The sequence below is a fragment of the Stenella coeruleoalba genome (genome assembly GCF_951394435.1).
Source record: "Stenella coeruleoalba genome assembly, chromosome: 3".
Classification (NCBI taxonomy): Eukaryota; Metazoa; Chordata; class Mammalia; order Artiodactyla; family Delphinidae; genus Stenella; species Stenella coeruleoalba.
The window spans coordinates 29,229,105-29,247,925 of NC_137148.1; the positions used below are offsets into that span (position 1 = coordinate 29,229,105).

Consider the following 18,821-nt stretch of genomic DNA (forward strand, 5'->3'; position numbering starts at 1 on the left):
CACATAACAGGGAGGAGATCGGTGTGTTCAAAGTGAATGGTTCAAAATTGTGAGAGAAGAAGTTATAGGGAAGTAAGTTGTGGCCAGTTCATTTTAAATACCATGTTATGGCTTCTAGAATAGAGTTGGAGGGCAGCAGGGACCCACAGAAGGATTTTGAGCAAGGGAGCGATTGTGGTACATTAGGAAACCTAATTCTGGCTGTAAAGAAATAAAATTCATGCAGAAGGAGGTTACTGTGAAACTGAAAGAAAGATAAAGGCAAGATTTACTGTGTTATTATTCCTAAAGGACTTGTGTCTATCAAAATGTTAATGATTTGTCCTTTCCTGATTTAGTCAGATACCTATATATAAAGGCTGGATCCTGGATGGCTTTCCAATGACATTAAACCAAGCGAAGCTTCTGGAGGAAGCACTCACAGGCTGCAACAGAAACCTCATAGAACCGGAGGGAAATAAATCACAAATGTCCACATTGGCTGTTGACCCTACAGCTTCCAGAGAAGTGCGTCTTCCCCCTTCTGCACTGGATTTTGTCATGTTATTAGATATTTCAGATAATTCCTCTCTGAATCGCATGAATGACATCATGGGTAAGCTGGACATCTTTTTTTAAATATTCTTTTCTATAATTCAGAGCTCTTTATTTTTCTTTGCGTGAAAGGGTGAATATTCCCATTTACAATTATAAGTGGATAATAAAGAATCCATTTAGGCTTCCAAAGAATTACCTAGTCCAGCACAGTTGCCTCCTGGGGCTCCGTCAGTGTTCAGCACTGTAGCCCAAGCCTGGAGCTCGTGGAGAATTCCATGCCAACTACAAGCATCTCATTCAACCCTTCCATCAACTTGGCAGCTCCCCTGGCAGAGAGACGCCCTCCTTTTCGAGGCTTGCATACGTGGAGGAGCTTCCTGTAGCTACCTAGTACATCCTGGTGTGCCACCCAGATGAAACTCATGAACCACACTGGTGCTGCAGGCAAGCATCTGGTGACATCCTTCCCTTGGATTGCGTGTTAACTGAGGAGCAAGTATCCGTTGGCTGCAGTCCTTCCACACTGGGGTCAAATAGTCTTGCCAAGATTCATGGTTTATTTAACTACTTCTCATTGTTGAAATGAAAATATTACTTTATTCCACAAATTCAGTGGTTATGGGTAAAAGCACATATTCTTGAACCCTGGCTTTCCAGGTTATTAGGCATTTGACCTTGGGAAAGGTACTTCATCCTTCTAAACCTCCATTTCGCATCCTATATAATAGAATGCTTCATTGTATTGTTTTGGATATTAAGGGAAAACTGCTTCTTTACTCACAACACTTCTGACACCAAAGGCGTGTGGGTTTTCCATATCACCCTGTTCTCCAGTTCTTGAAAAACACCCACTGGGGGTCCTATAATTTAGGCTAATTCTGGCACTAACTCCCCAGGGTTATCACAGGTTTTCACAGGTTAAGGGCTCAGTCCCACAAGACTTCTCCCCACTTCAGATGCCAGTCTCAAGTAGTGGATCCCCAGGTTACCCACACTCCTGTCTGACCTGACTACAAATTGGGGGTTTCCATGACCCCTCCTCAGGTCTGATAATTTTCTATAATGACTCACAGAACTCAAGGCAACACTTTACTTACTATTACTGTTTTATTATAAAGAATGCCATAAAGGATACAGATGAGCAGCCAGATGAAGAGGTACATAGTGCAAGGTCTGGAAGAGTCCCAGGCTCAGGAGCTTCTATCCTCATGGAGTTTCGGGGGGTACCACACTCCTGGCACGTGGATGCATTCACCAACCCACAAGCTCTCTGAATCCCTTCTTTAGAGTTTTTATGGGGGTTCCATTATGTAGGCATGACTGACTAAATCATTGAGCATTGGTGATCAGTCTCTAGTCCCTTCCCCTCCTTAGAGATCGGGGGTAGGACTGAAAGTTCTAGCCCTCGAGTCACTTGGTTTCTCAGGCAACAGGTCCTACCGTCCAAGAGTCACCTCTTTGACATAAACTCAGATAAAGTTGAAAGGGGTATATTATGAATAAAAATAAATGCTCCTTTTACCTCTATCACTCAGGAAATTACAAGGGTTTTCAGAGCTCTGTGTCAGGAGCCAAAGTCCAAATATATATTTCTTATTATATCACAATATCACAGGTATTAAATGAGATAAATGTTAAACATTTAGGATAGAATCTGGTACATGATACTAGGCACATAGTATCCACTAGGAAAAATAGTGGAAGACTTTGAAATGAACAAAAGATTATTGGATACCCTTTCAATAGAAGGTTGAGTACTGTCTTTTGGACCCTGAGGAGTGTCTGGTTTTAGAGGGGTCTATGCCTTTCATTGGCTTTGACTCAGCTCTTCTGTAACTATAAATTGTAGGAGACTTAATAGTAATTCAAATGATTCTGGTTCGTGAACATGCAGATGAATTTGATTTAATTAAGGTAAAATTAATTTCTATACTTTGCAAAGATGATTCCAAATATTACATTGCTGTATACATAGTAACCAGTCTTTCATCTATTACCATCTATTTCAGCATTCCTGACTACCTGTAAATAGGTCTGTTATTCAGATTGTCATTTGTACTAGTTGTAACATCACATCTTACTGGTTCCCTCATTACTTGAAAATTTAGATGATGTCATTTTACATTTGTTTGAGTGTCTTGATTTTACCTTTTTAAAAAACTGCCCTTTAACAAGTGGTAACATCATTCTTTCATTATTGCTGTTACTACTAACACAATGACATTCGGAGCTAGGAGAGACTTAGGGGATCATCTATTCCAGTGCCTTTATTTATAGGTGGAAATTTAAAGCGTGAGCACTTGACTCATCCAGGGCCACACTCTTCCTTATTTTGAGTTTGTAACATCTTGAGATCTTCCTTTCATTGTTTACTTAAATAAAATGACAAAGCCATTAGATATGACTTCAGCTGTTGAGCCCAGTAGTTTAAACTGGATGCTGTCCATCAGATCTCAAAAGGGAGAATTTACTTCTCTCCATGCAAGGGAGCTATGCTGACAGTAGTGATGATTCCGCTTGTTCAGCCAAGTTCTCATCCCTGTTCAGGATCATCTGACGGTTGGCAAAGAATACTGCCAATCCATGGCCATCTACTGACGGAATAAGGCCCTGAACTCAAATCAGTCTGACTTGCTTTCAAGATATGACGAGTTATTAAGTACACACAAAGACCTGTGGGTGAGATGGTCCCTGAGAGCGGATTATAACCCTACAAGGGCCTTAGAAGTTTTGCCTACCCTCTTGAGGATCCCTAGGAAGCATTTGTTGTGTGTTTCAAAAAATAGAAGGAAACCAATTGGCACAAATTTTTCAAGAAATCTACTCAATCCAGTGTGAGTTCTTTCAATTCCCTATCAAAATCACATGACAAATGGTTCTGGAAAATGTATCAAAGCTGATGTTAGCATCTAACTAGTTTAATTTCTTAATTCTAGACCACTTACTTATAACTAGGCTCAGAATTGCCCTTTATTCACTACGACAGGGAGAATTTTTTTTGTCAAGTTTTTTGTACATATACACATAAATAATCTTATTTATCTACCCTCAGAACTTAGTGTTAAGCACTATTAATTTTTTTATTTTTATATGTATTTCTAATCATATATATTCTAGGTCTGAAGTGAACTGAGCCAACTACTAGATTAGGTTCTTCTAAATCACAAAAACTAGTATGAAATCATTGAGTTTATAGTTCTTACATGTTTTGGTCAGAAATGAGTAGGCTAAATATGTCCACAACTTTGAAAATCTATCTGCAGCTTTTATGTTCAAGTATTTTAAGTTAAGATAAAGTGTGACTCTTACATAGCTTAAGGTTTTTCTTTTTTAGAATATAAGATTGGAATGGCCATTGAAAGATCACTTTGCCAATTTGCTCTCCTCATCTTAAGCAAGACCCCACCTGAACTCTTTTGGACAGATGAAATTCTATCCTTCAAAAATATCTTGTTCATTCACATATTCACTTATTATTTATTGCGTGCTTGCTAAATGCCAGACACTGTGATTGGCACTGGTGATTCTGTAATAAAGAAGAAATGGATCCTGCCTTCAAAGAATTTAGTGGAAATTGTAGCTAAGGAACCAAGGAGTTATAGTATTGAGTTGTACTTCCAACACGGCAGCCAATAGCCACAGGTGTTATTTAAATGATTTAAAATTAAAAATTCAGTTCCTCAGTCACACTGACCACATTTCATGTACATATGTGACTAGTGGCTATCATACTGGACAGCACTGATGCAGAACATTTTCATCATCTCAGAAAGATCTGTCTTATCAGATAACACTGTTATAGAGTGATGGGAGCTAAAAGGGTGCCGCTAGTAAATATTTATCTAACATTTATAACATGCCAGGAACTGACAGTACAGAAATGAAGGGCAAGTCCCTGTCCTCGAGTCGTTGACAATGTAGTGGGAGAAGAAACAAAAGTAAGCTGATTATTATAATATAGTCACTTATATGCTATACTAGGTGAGCCCAGCATGGGAAGAGATTTACCAGACCAAGACAGGGAGGAAGGGCGAGGGAATCGGCAAGCAGGGTCCGTCTAGAGAACAGCAAGTTTATCGTTAGGACTGAGAGGCAGCAGGGTGTGGAAGAGTGACAGAAATGGCCTGGAGGGTAGGCAGGGGCCAGCTGAAAAGTCTTGCCCCAAGTTAAAGTGTTTGAACTTTATCCTGAAGCCATGTGAGGTCACCGAATTCTATTAAAGCTGAGATTTAATGCAATTCAATATGCTTTTCGTAATGGTCATTCTAGCTGCAGTGTGGAGGATGCCTTGGAAGGGGAGTGAGACTGGAAACAATGAAATGAGTTATAAAACTATCACCATCTGAAAAGCAACAAAGGCATTAAGACAGCTAGAGAGGCAAGGTAAAAAGAGTCAGCTTCAGGTGCTATTTAGGGGGAAACTGTAGAACTTACTGATCAGTGGGGATGGGGGCATTCATTTTGTTGTGAATTTACTGCAGGGAGAACAGGGTGACTTCAAGTTGTTGACTGCAACAATTTTTTGAATGATAATACCATTCACTTAGACAATATGGAAAGAAACACAAGAGTCTCTTTAGGGACATGTTGAACTTGAAGTACCTGGTACTATGGGACTTTTAAGCTAAGATGTTCAGAGGGCAGTTCTATAAATGGGTCTCGATGTCAGGAGGGAAGTGTGTACTAAAGTTAAGGGCTTGAAGGTAAGACAAATCATCTAGGAAGAAAAGTGTATTTTAAAAAATATCCAGGATGACAGCCAAGACAGCTAGTGGGGAGAGCAAAGGAAGAGGTGTTTAGAAGCAGCAGCTAGAGAGAAAGGAAGAAATCCAGGGAGAGTAATGTCATATAAGCCAAAGGAGGACAGATTTTCAAAATAAAGGTGTTATTCTCTCCTCCTCCCAGACCAGTGGGCTGGGGTCCTGAGGCCTGGGCTGGGGTGTGGGAGCCCAGTCACCAGCATTGCCTGCAGCATGGCCCTGCAAAGCTTGGGGTCCATGGGGAAGCCTGAAGGATGTCATCACAGGGAAGCAGCCTTCATGAGGCCAAAGGCAAGCGGCCTCAAAGACTGAACATCAGTCCTGCTAGGGCTGGGCAGAGAGGAGTGGCCCAGACTCAAAGCCAACTGGTAGGAGACCAGGAGACCTAAGGAGAAGGTTCAGCCAGTGTGGGAGCATAAGCTTTTGTCAGAAAGGAAGAGTACGTGGCTGCCTGGGTTTTTAGCCAGTGCCTTGGGCCATTGGTCAGCCTGAGAGGGAACAGTGGTGTTCATAATATGGGGAGAGGTACTGAGAGGCTTTGAGTGCAGGCTCTGGATGGATAACTTTAGTCACTTATAGTGACTGAAAAGAAATATGAGGGGGCTTCTAGGGCTGATAATGTTTGTTTCTTGATCTGGGTGCTGTTTTCAGTTTGGGAAGTCATTGAGCTCTATAATCATGTATGCATTCTTTTTGGCAGGTATAGTTCAAGAAATCGTTTAAAAATTAAAAAGAAGTTCAGGGCTTGGAATTAGATTGACTGGAATCAAATCCTTTCTCTGTCATTTATGAACTATGCCATTTGGGGCAATTTTAGGATCACAATCCTACTTCACAAGTTTTGTTGTGAATATAAAATAATGTAATACAGTCTTCCCTCAGCATTCATAGGGGATTAATTCCAGAGCCCCCTCAGATACCAAAATCCAAGGATGCTTAAGTCCCTTATATAAAACGGTGTGATATTTGCATTGAACCTATGCATATCCTCCCATATACCTTAAGTCATCTCTAGATTACTTATAATACTTAATTTCCTCTTTTTCTATCATGAATGTAAAGGGAGAACAATCGATTGCTATATCCTGTGAAGGTCCTTCATTTTCTTGAACACTATTAATTTGCTCTTCAATGTTCTCTTGCATTGATTGAGTAATCTAATTCCTTTTACTGTAGTTCAAGGCTTTTTTTCCTCTTTATGATTTTCCATTTATTCTGAATTCATGAGTATTCTGGACTTTGTACCTTAATCCTGAATAGGACTCAGTCAGAGAAGTTGAGATCGTTTTTGGTTTTGGTCTCTTGTCGTATATTCCTTTATGTCTCTTCTAGAAAAATCATAGAGTTTAGAAAGAAAGATAAATCGCTTTATTGTACTGTAATATAATATCCACAAATAAGTTGCATATTTGACTTTATGGCCACCCTGCTATTTCATTCTTAGCTTTTACAGCATGGTGTTGATTTTCTAATTGTTTCCTAATTTGTTATTCATGACAAACCATCATTTTTCATTCTCGTCTCTTCAAGGTCAGTCCCAAGACGCTCTACCTTAAAACTACAGCTCCTCTTTAATGTTGTATTTTACCTCCTTTTCCCCAATTTCCAAGGGAAATGTGAATGCTGATCCCAAAACTATACTTTTTCAACATTTTGTTAAACATTTTAATTAATATTGGACCAAAGGCAGGACCATGTCTATTTGCCTTTCTTGTATCAGTACCTTTTAGCAGTGCTACTGCAACTTTGACTGCTTTAGCAAATTGTCTAATTAAGTAATTTCCATAACATAGCTGAAGCATTTTCAAGTGAAACTCCTCATGAAGACATCAATCAACGTGTAGCTGCTAAAAACCAAGATGTGGATGAAGACCAGAATTTAAGAGATCAAATACAGCATAGGTTAGTTTAAAACTCAATGTCTTGCTTCTTGTTTCTTACCCTTTGAACAGACTGACAACTAGTCACTTTGGAATCATCAGATCTAGAAAATAAATGTATTTCTTAGCATTCAGTCTTTTACAGGTAAAACAAAACTAAGTAGCTTTGATGTTGAGTGAAATATTTATGTGTTAGCTTTTATATTCAGAGCACAAGTCATCATAGTCTGGGAAGAAAAGAATTAAATCAGGCAACATTTCCCTTTATGGCTACATGAACTTACAAGTTCATTATATGGAATCCTAATTCAGCCCTCATTCAGCAAATGCCAATGAAGATCGTGGAATGTCAAAGAGCTAGGCATCAGACTATAGAGTGTAATTCTAAAACCACTTTTGTGTTACTAAAATGAAGTTATGCTTCAAAAACCTTCTTTCAATCGTATGCAATTTGCTCATTGGAAAAAAAATTAGACAATTTTTTGAAACCTTGAGAACTCTAAAAATATGAAGTGAATCAGGGAAGAGGAATTTGAGCTACATTAAGCCTGTCTACTCTTGGAAGACAAGGCTGTTTCAAAAATCATTCCAAGAGTATATTTGAGTAAAGCAAATAAGTCAGAACCATCTATACTTACTCAAAGGTCTCTTTAACTTCTTTAAGAAAAAGTAGGTGACCTATGTGGCCCAGGCTGTAGCTACCATCAGAAGGGTGTTTAGAGTTTAGTCTGCTATGAATATAGGTGATGTTTCCTTAGATCTTCACTTAGAGACGTGAACCCACACTAAAGGTTTCCTGAAATGATAGAATTGCCAAATCTTCTTTTCCTCATTCATATACCTCAAAATATATGGCTAGACAGCATTAAATAATTTCTTCTTTAAAGTGGATAGTATTTCATTGCCTGTAGATTTCTTAAAGTTGCTTTTTCAGATTTTTTTGGGCAGCTTATTTTTTCATTACATTCATCAGATAAATCATGCTTAATGTTACTCTAATCTTTCAGTCAATATGCTATATTCATAGAACATTTGGGTTTTGCAGAATTGTAGGCTTCTTGGACAACTGGCCTTTATTGGAGCAATGGTTTACAAAGCCAGAAAACATTTTGATAAAAATGAATGCTGACATAGATAAGCAGTCTTTGTGCCAAAAAGTAAAGGAAATGTTTATGACTGAAATAATGAAAAAAGAGAATAAAGGTAATTACAGTTCTTTATAATTTTGAGCTTACATAACGAAAATGTGTGGTTTTAATGAATTTAGGAGGAAGTGAAAATGCGATTGCAAATTTCTCTCTTCTCTTTGGATCATACCATCTATAAGTATCTTCTACCTCTGATTTTAGCTTTCCACTGCAAATGTTTCTACATCAAAGATTTTTCTTTCTTCATTTTAATTTAATTTAATCAAAAGAGGTCATCTTGCTGAAAGGTTGTTTTCAGGTGAAAAAAATAGCAGAGTGAAAATTAAGGATGTTATAGAGAAGGGTAAAGATTTCAATCTGTTGACCTCAGCATTATAAGGAAACAATGAGTGAGTTATCCTTTTAGGATGAAAACACTAGGCAGATTATTCCCCCCAAATCTTTTTGTGTTGGTATGAATTTACTGACTATTAACTACTTATTTATAAGCCTGCTCCTGGGTGCATCTCACCTACATTAAACCATCCCGACCTCCCTCCTCCTTCATTCAACCAATAGTAATTGCCCATTAACTTTTCACAGTATTATTGGAATTTGTTATTGAAAGGAATTTTAGTCTCATACACTGCCAATGCCAGACTTCAATGGAGATCTTACCTTTGAGAAATGAATTCAGAAATAAATCTTTCCCTTCTGTTTATCAATCACCCCTGACTATATTGACAACTGCAATTTCTTGGTATAATAAAAAATGGTCAAAATTAATAATATCACAAGGATTCTAAAACTGCCTTGGTAGCATGCTGTCTCCCATCCCTAGATTTATGACCTAACTACTATAATGTATCGGTGAACTGACACCAAAATAGTGCATAGATATAAGCCACAGTCACCTTGGGGACCCAGGAGCTCACACTTAGAAAGACAAGCACCCACATCGAAATGTCCGCTCCCCAAAAACACCCATGTGAAGCTTCCAGACAAAACAAAAATCAACCCATATATTATATAAGAGGCTTAACATGTTATTTAACACTCAGAAATTAGGCTGAGAGGAGGGAGGAAACCTCTAGGGTCTTGATTGGGAGGCAAAAGCAAACCGATTCTAGGCTGTAGCTTCAAACATCTACCAATTAGAATCAGTGTTTTTGCCAGCTATCAGACTCACTTCAACATTTTCCTAAAGATTTTACATTCTGATCACTTATTACATTAACAGACTCTACTGCCACTTATTTAAGATTTACATTCCACTCAGTTAATTATTTTTAATAAATATTATGTCATTAAAATAATAAACATTTACCTAGCCCAGTGCTCTGTATTAAACATCCTGATTAAGCTAAAAACAAAAAATAAAAGGATACGGTACTTCTATAAATATTCTGCTGTTTAAAACTGATCATAATATACTGTTAAGTAGGGGAAATCAGGTTATATTTAAATTGTCCCTTTTTTGTTTTTAAAAGTATGTCTATTATTAAATATGCAGGCACAGAAAAGAGTCTGACAATATATGCTAAGAAAAAACAAAATTCAACCCAGTAAATTCAAAGCTCTAACTGGTTTTGTTCAACTATTCGTGAACTGGGCAGCATCCCATCTAACAACTAGAAGGGCACTTCGTGGAACAGTACGAATGGAAGGCTTTTTTAGATAGGAGGATGGGGCAGGGAAGTCATTAGCAAAAGGGGGGAAAAAAGGGTTATTTTGGGCCAGGACATCTTCTTTTTGGAGGAAGGGAACTGCAGGGGTCTTTACCATGCAGATTGCCTCTTCTTTGCAGGGCTGGGGATATATAGAGAGGACCCACATGACAGATCACCTCATTAGCGCTGACCAGAAAATTCCAAGCTGGTTGATTAAAATTACATTTCTGAAGAAGGTAGAAACTGCAACTGAGGCAGGTAGTAAGTCTAGGTTTGGTATCGTGGGCTTTATGTGATGCCATTTGGGGCCTGTGGTTTTCTCTTTAGCCGTACAATCCTTGATGAGGGAGAAGGATGACAAAGAGTCAACAGGAAATTTCTCTTTCTGCTTATTTGTCTAAATTGTGGGAATTTTTAAAACAATAATTATATATCACTTTTATAATCAGAAAAAAAAATCCAGTTTGAAAAAAAAAATCTAATAGAATGAAGCCTCCTTGCCTTGCTGAATTGAAAAGAATAATCTGAGGGCAAAGGGAGTATGGATATAAAAGCCATACATGGGGCTTCCCTGGTGGCGCAGTGGTTGAGAGTCCACCTGCCAATGCAGGGGACACGGGTTCGTGCCCCGGTCCGGGAAGATCCCACATGCCGCGGAGCGGCTGGGTCCGTGGGCCATGGCCGCTGAGCCTGCACCTCCGGAGCCTGTGCTCCGCAACGGGAGAGGCCACAGCAGTGAGAGGCCCGCGTACCGCAAAAAAAAAAAAAAAGAGAGAAAAGAAAAGCCATACATGGGTGCAGTTATTCACTGCCCCTGCTACAGGGGTAAAGTTGCGGCCGTTTCCAGGGTGGAGGGCTGGGAAGTCAGGAAGGGTGGGGAGGGCATGCTGGGAAGAGTGAGCCTGAATCCCGAAAGGCAAAGGGCCATAACAACGATAGGAGCCTAGACCTTCGGGAACCAGCCCTGCTCCGCCCCTCAAGCCCCTCGGGCTGACTGTCTGCTCTGCCTGGAGCACACATTCCCTGAACCTGTTCAAGTCTTTTCTCAGATGCCACCTTCTCAGCGGGTCTACCCTGCAAAGCACTCTGGTTAAATAAACTTTAAGAGCTGCCCCACAGCACTCCTGACCCCCTTTACTCTGTCCTATTTAGCTTCACAAGGCAGTGATTTTTCTCTTTTGTTTTACTTTTGTATCTCTGGCAACCACAACTGTGCCTAGCATTGTTCGTATTATTATTATTACTGACAGTACTAGTGTAGTTTTACCTTATTGTTATAACCCTTCCTTTTCTTCACGGCACAACTCAGATTCAATAAGTAGTTGCTGCATGAAAGAATGAAATGCTAAGACTTAGTTGTGTACTGAGCACCGTTCTAAATGCTTCATATGTATTTACCCCTAGATGTCGGTGCCGCACATTTCTTTTCCCTTCCGTGTCCTTCCGACATCTTCTCTTTGTGCTTTTTCACCTTGCTTTTCCCCTGGAAATTTTGACATAATTATTTATTTTTCTATCGCAACACACCAGCTACTTCTAGATTGTTGGTTTGACACATGGCACAACAAGCCTTCCCACCTGATACACACACACACACACACACACACACACATCATCATCATCATCATCATCATCATCATCATCCCCATCAGAGGCAGGGTAAACGGTATTTCTAACCAGGCAGAGAAGACTTCAAATCTTAGTTTTAAGGACTGAATGATTTAAAGGAGATCCCTAAAACATGAAGTTCGCCCTAATTCAGTAAGAGCAGTTTTATATTAATTTAGGTTTATCTTAGTTCAAGTGAAATAGTAGGTGTCTGGAGCTGCTAATAAAAGTCCATTCTTATCATCCTTTTGAAGTGAAAAAGAAATTAGAAGAAAAGGAAGCTAAGGAAAAAGAAGAAGTTTCCCCAACTGAGGCTACATCACCTCTCCCCCCTCCTCCTGAACCAGAAAAAGAGAAGGAAGTCCACGGTCAGCGTGAGCGTTCCAAAACTCCTGCTGCAAAAGGAAAACCAGCATCAGGTGATTGACAGGACGATTTCTAATCCTGTTTGCCAGTTTCTCATTTTCATTTTAGAAAAGAATTATAAATTATAGTACCAGTCCATTTATCTAGATTCAGGCTTTGAGCAACTTCAGTCATATGAAAGCAAGCTGTCTGCTCTGATGAAGAGGAAAAGCAGTAGTCACTGACAGCACGGCTGTCACAAAGCGGAGGTACTTTACTGTGTGGGAAGGAATGTGGAGTCCTCACACCCAGATCTACTGATTAGAATAAGACCACAGATGAGAGGAGGGAAGGCGCAGAGAATACCAGAAGGAGCTTAGAGCAGATCAAGAGGACAGACGTCTATTTGCAGAGTGATAGAGTTGTGTTTATGTAAAAAGCAAGACCATCTTCAGAAAATGAGAGTTAGCACAACCTGTTGTCCACAGGAATAAGGAAACATAACAACAGCATTCTTTAGAGACTAAAATTTATACGCAACTGTCACTCTTCAGTGTTATGTGATTATAAAAGGGTAGAAACAAGCACCTGACATCTCAGTAAACTTGTATATTTATAATATATAACATACATGAATAGAGTTTGTATAGAGAATATTTTTTAGCTTAAACCACTAAGGACCATTTAGTTACGTGGTAGACAATATAATGACAAAAGTAAAATCCTCAATTGTTGAAATGTGTGATATTGGGAGAATGCCAGGATCAGTTTGGTGCTGTGTGTATGAAACAAATTTGGCTCTAGTAGCTGGTTTTAGCTTTGTAAGTAGCTGGCTGTGCAGTTACACAAGTCTACCTAGGTATTCTTGATACTGTGTCATGATTGCATTTCTAAACTCCATAATATTTCTACTTCGTGGAGATTTGAGATGGGTCTGAGTTTTTTAATTAGATTTATTTATATTAAACAAATTCACTTGAAAACTTTAATAACATATATTATGGTCTATTAAAGACCGTTGTACTTCAATAAAATGGGGCTTAACTAAAGGCAAAATACGCAAATTCTAAAAAAAATATTTTATCATTTGAAACAATAAAGCACAAAGCAATGAATTAACCATACATACTTTCCCCATTAGAAAAACAAAGCAGTGGTCTGAAGGACAAATGGAAACCTTAAAAATGCTGTTTAGCCAGGGAAGACAGTTTCCACAGAGGCTCAAGGGAGCCTGGAGTTACCCATCTAGGCCTTTAACCTATGGCCGTGGCCTCCCCTCCCTTTCCTCCCCTCGGCCTCACAGTCAGGAGTATCTGTGGATTGGAGCCATTCCCTGAAACCCATCTTTAGCATTTCTGGTTACAACACGGTTCAGTCTTTAAATTTCTTAAGTTTGCTCGTGACATTAAATAAAATTGTATACTTGAATACAGTGCATTGGATGAATAATAAAGCTATTGTTGCTTCAAAGAGTGGTTGTATCTGTCTCTTTTTTCCACCAAGGGCCGGGTTAGTGCCTGATCTTTAAAAATATATAGAAGAATTAATCCCCAGGGGCCCAGTTACTGCCTTCCAACGGCAACGCATCATTGCAAGGAGATCTCAGTGCTAGTAGACGTTCATGAAGCAATAGCACAGGCTGCACTGCCCTTACAGCTCAGGGAAGCTGGGATAAATGATTTTAGGAAGGGAAGTTCCCAGGTTTGTTTATTTTTATATAAATAACTTACAGTTTTTTTCAAAAGAACATACTTGCAGAACTAAAAGCCTAAGGCTTCTGAACAAGCCCAAAGCAAACATCCAATTACAATCTTCTTTAAAAGTTGAGAAGAAAAGAGAAATTATTTACTAAAAAAAAAAAGGGTGGAAATAGGGTAAAGAAGGAAGCATAGTACACTAAGTACTAAAAGTCATTTTGTCCAAATATAGTTCTACATTGTATATGAGTCTGTTGACCTGAAACAAATAGAATGCCAGATATTTCTCCAGCAAAGATGGGTTTATTCAGAATTAGCAGGAAATTATAATTCGGGGTCTGCAACCACGGCAAGCCATGTGCAAGTCTCCGCATGACAAGAGAAGGAGAATGCTTCTATAGAGGGGAAAAGGAAGTTGGGAGGGCCATAGTACTTGATGAGTCCATGGCTTTTCATTGGCTGAGTTCTTGCCAGGAAAGAAGAGGAGTCTTCCTTCCTCCTGTTGGACAATGCTGTCCTCTTAGGGCATGAGAGCTCCCCCTTCTGGTTTCCTGACTCTATTTATTTGTGCTTTCTGTTTATTAATTTTTTACAGTTCTGTATTTTATATCTGCTTCAAATGCACTTGAGATTAAATTTGAAAAACTTCACAGGTATGTCCCATTAAAGGGTTTATTATCAAGTCTACTACCAAATGTCAGAATTTAATTTAAAACTCAAGCTCTGAGTGTGACAGAGTATGGTAGTGCTTGCTATCCATGCTGCTAGGAATATATTTTGCAATTTCAGAATACATTTTGGAAATAATTTTTAAAAATAGGCAGAGTGCATGCTATCCCCAGCAGAAATTAGACTTGCTCACAATATTTTATAAGTTCAACATCTTAGGTGTCTCTATTTTTACTCTCTTTGCTGTTGCCTTTTGCTAAAGTTTAGAGCAATGGTTGGTTACCCAGAGTATTGTTATTAAAGGAACTAAGAGCTTATCTAGACTTTTTTTATTAGGCTTATTTCTAAGAAAAAAAAAGGAACTAATTCAAATGTTTGGATTTATTTATTTATTTATGAATGAGTTTGGTGTTCAACTATTTTGATGTTTAAAAGTCCTTTTATGGAGGTTAACAAAGTTTCAAGGTTAATCCTTCTTTCCTTGTCTTATTTCTATGGAATCTTGGTTTTTGGAGCTGAGATGTTTAAATGTTAGTGATATGAGTTATGTATTTACACATTCTTATAACTAACACTTCTAAATACAAAGATAGGTCAGATGATCTCGCCATCACAAGCATTTAAATTGTCCCATATGTGCATTCTTCCAATGAAGGAAAAAAAACCAAAACAAAAAACTGTAGCCCAGGGCAAAGGGAGGAAGACGACTGAACTTGTTTGGTAAATTATGTGGGATGTAGTGATTTTTTCAAAGAACTAATTATTATTTGGGACATCTTATTGACCTCCAGTTCATCAGTTTCCCATTTTCCCCTTTCCAATATATTTTTGAATTAGATTCCGGGGAACCCAGCATATATATTCCCAAACCATCCTTTGCATTACAAGTTACAGTCAATGCACAGTGGAATGTAGACGTCACAAGGCAACCAAGTGTGGGGTCAATAGAAGTTCAAGGATGCTCCATAGCAAAGAAATGTGGTTATTTAACTCTTCTTCAAGGTGTTTTGGCATCATTCTTATCACAGACCCAGTTGTCTTATTGTATAGGGATCATTCCAGTGAACTATATCCAAATAGAGCCATCTGCTTCAAATGGACTTGTGACTAACTTTTAAGATTCTGCAACTATGTTGCACTAAAGAGTTTACAATCAAATTCACTACCAAATGTTGATATTAAGCTTAGGACTCAACTTCTCAATGTCACAAAATAGAATAGTACTATCAGGGCTGTCATTCAAGAAATTTCAATCCACAGTCTGTCTTCAGATTAATTTTAACTCACAGTAAAGGCCTAAGCCATTTTAGGCAGTTCACAAATATAACTGTTTTTGAGAAATAGCATTTGATTGCTTACAAATCATAGCCCAGGATATTGAAGAAAATCATCAATGATAATTATGTGTTGAATTTTGTTTAGAACCCCTGCATGGTAATCGAGAACCTCTTCAGGAAGGAAAAGGGAAGAAAAGTGAAACTTCACTCCAAAGAAAAGGTACAGATCAAGATAGATATGATTAAATATAATTCTGCATTTTATAATTTTCAGTGAAAATAGCTATATTTATGTAGTAGTATACACTGAATACCTCTCTCAGGCATTTGTAAACCATAAGCCCTTGCCAATGAAACAGAACCTCAGTGTTTCTGTAGCCTGGGTCTTAGCAAAGGCCCTGCTAAGAAAAGTGATGCTTGTGAGGAATAATTTAGAGAATATCTAAGATACAGAATATCTATTCATCATAGATATTATAGGTGTTATCCTTGGGCTAGGCTATGCCATCAGAAAACTACATGCTGAACCATATTTTCTTGAGTCCCCCATAGAATTGCTTTCACTGATAAGCACTTTGATATAAAGTCCTCAACACAATAGCAGTGGAGCTAAAACATTTATTATACCAATAATAACCTGGTATTTTATTTTCTGAAGAGATAGTATGCCCACTACATCATTCAGTCACCCCTATGTGAAATCCTAGGTGGGAAATTTCATTCAGAATCAAGGAACTGGAAAATCTTTCTTCCTCTGCATGGCTAGATAGTTAGCACCTCTAAATGATAACACTTCCTTTTCTGTTTTGGCTGTCTAGAAGTACAGAAACAAATTCGTGCCTATAAGATTTTAGTATCTGCACAAGAACCTAGATCCCAGAGTCTGCTTTCTAATTCCTCTCCTGGTTTTGACCTTCTACTTTAAGTTGCATTTTTCCTGACCCTAATTTCTTTTTTTTTTCTATTTTATTTTAACTATTTCTGTGAAATAAGGAGGATAAAATTTTGTAAATAATTGATAGTTGGTAGAAGAAAATAGGCTTTAAAAAGCATATTAGTTAGATTGTACATTGAAGCTGCTACACCAACCAATGAAAGATTGAAATGCAGTTATGGACACATACAGTTGACTTTTGCAGGGTACATACAAAGGGGGTTGTCATGAAGTATGTACCTTTGTTTAATTTTTCATTACAAATTGCTAGTGTAGTAGCAGCCCAAGACTGTGCCATGTTCACAAAATGATGGGCTTAAAAGGATCTTGATTTTGGCATTTAAAGATGCATAACCATGATTCTCAAAGAATCTTACCCTTCTCTGATTATATGACCTGATAGGCATATATAACTAGAGTCATTGGTGAGTTAACACTGAGATGAAAAATGTACCTATAATTTTGGCTATAATTTATGCTCTGCTCTATCTCACCTGTTTACAAATAGGAGAATAATTTTCACATTTACATTATGCATCCCTTGCTTTCTTATTGTGATCAGCAAAAGCAAATGAAGGATCAGCATAGAATCATCAAAAATAGGAATTAAATATATTTATGCATATTAGGTGAAAATCGTCAAGTTAGACATAATAATTCACATGCTTTGAGAGCATCCTTAGATGAAAGTATACACACTCAAACCATAAGCAACTACAAGTTCAACCAGTAAAATATATATTCACTGGAGTCATGCAGTTAGCTCAGTTTAAGTACCTCCAAGAACTTTCAAACATTTTTTTCCTTTTATTTTACTATTGTGTTTCTATTTCCATAAACACAATTTCTACTGTGTTCAATAATATTTGAAATAGGTAAACTCTCGATCAATATTAGAAGTCTTTCTTTTACATAGAAATGCTGTTGTTTTGGCATGTATAACAGGATTTCCTTCATTAAGAGGAAGTCTTAATGATTTTAATTCCTAATATTTGGAACTAATTCCATTGGGGGTGAACACTATTCATTGGTTATCTGTTTACCTCACAGGCTGTTTGACACCAATTATACTGAAAACATCTCTTATGGTTTGAGGAACCATCTCCTTTTTCCTTCCTTCAGACTTATCATTGTTTCCTGCTATTGGCATCTTCAATTCATCCCTATTTTTCTCTGTGTATTAGATCAATTCCAACCTTCTCCCTCCAAAATCTTGACACGGAAATGCCATTTGCAATTGTATTTATGGTGTTCTTAAAGCATTTCTTATTATCTTCAACCATTTGCCATGGCCCCGTTTTACTCCTTCATAAAATAAGGGCTTTTCAACTCTATGACCTTACATAGGAGGTGTTAATTAAGGGCTAAATGAAGAGTTTTCCTTAATCAACCAATTTCAGAAAATGCTGAGTTACACCAAATTAAAATGTTTTTCATCTCAACTGAGATAGATGTCAATATAGATATGTATCTTCTGTAATCATCTACCTCTAAGGCAGTAGGAGATACACTATGCAATATCCCAAAACATTGTGGCTGCAGAACTCTCTGTTGGAGGGGTATCCATTGGGACTAGAGCTCTGTGGAATAAATGTTTGGAAATCATGATCTCTTTAGTTCTTCTGGCCTGCCCATGTATTAGTATTGGGACTGTCCCAGTGCTTGCCTTCTGATCTGACTTAAAGTTTAAGTGCTACCAGGCCACGTAGCAATAAATGTTATGTCAATGTTATAAACATTAATGACATTTAATTGGAAAGACATGGAAGAACAGAGAAAAAAGATGAAAGTGAAATGGAATTGAAAAACCTAGATGCATCTACTAACATGGTGGCTCTTTAAACTCAGTCCTGTACCAGCAGCACCTGCATTACCTGGGAACTTATTAGAAAAACAAATGCTTGGTCCCACCCCAGACCTACTGAATCTGAAACTCCTGGAGGGGTCCAGCAATTTGTGTTTTAATAAGCCCTCTAGGGAATGCTGGTGATCCCTAAAGTTGAAGAACTACTATATTGATGCCCAAGACTTATTGTTCTATTTTAGCCATTGGAATATCAGAAACATTCAGTTATTTCTAACGTATTACTTATAATATGTCCTGTTCCCCAAAATATTTAAGTTGGATTACAATTTTAAAAACAACATGTATATAACAATACTTTGAAATAGAAATAAAAAGCCCTAATTTTTTCTAAGATTAATTTCTAAAATACATTTTTTATCACCTGGGACCTTAAACAGAGGAGAGTATGTGGTGCAATGTACAAGGTCTCAATAGATTTTAGAGCACATGCAAAACACATTAGGTTTCATC

At 37.9% G+C, this 18,821-nt stretch overlaps 1 protein-coding gene across 1 annotated transcript in view; it reads left to right on the plus strand.

Annotated features, from left to right (window-relative positions):
• SPEF2 (sperm flagellar 2) overlaps positions 1-18,821 on the plus strand; it is a gene marked incomplete at its 3' end in the record, with an annotated part of 171,091 nt that overhangs the window by 72,583 nt on the left and 79,687 nt on the right. The window contains exons 15-19 of the mRNA XM_079918929.1: positions 339-595; positions 7,091-7,199; positions 8,223-8,380; positions 11,837-12,001; positions 15,716-15,790. Coding sequence (XP_079775055.1) covers positions 339-595; positions 7,091-7,199; positions 8,223-8,380; positions 11,837-12,001; positions 15,716-15,790 — 764 coding nt within the window. The remainder of the gene's footprint in view (positions 1-338; positions 596-7,090; positions 7,200-8,222; positions 8,381-11,836; positions 12,002-15,715; positions 15,791-18,821) is intronic.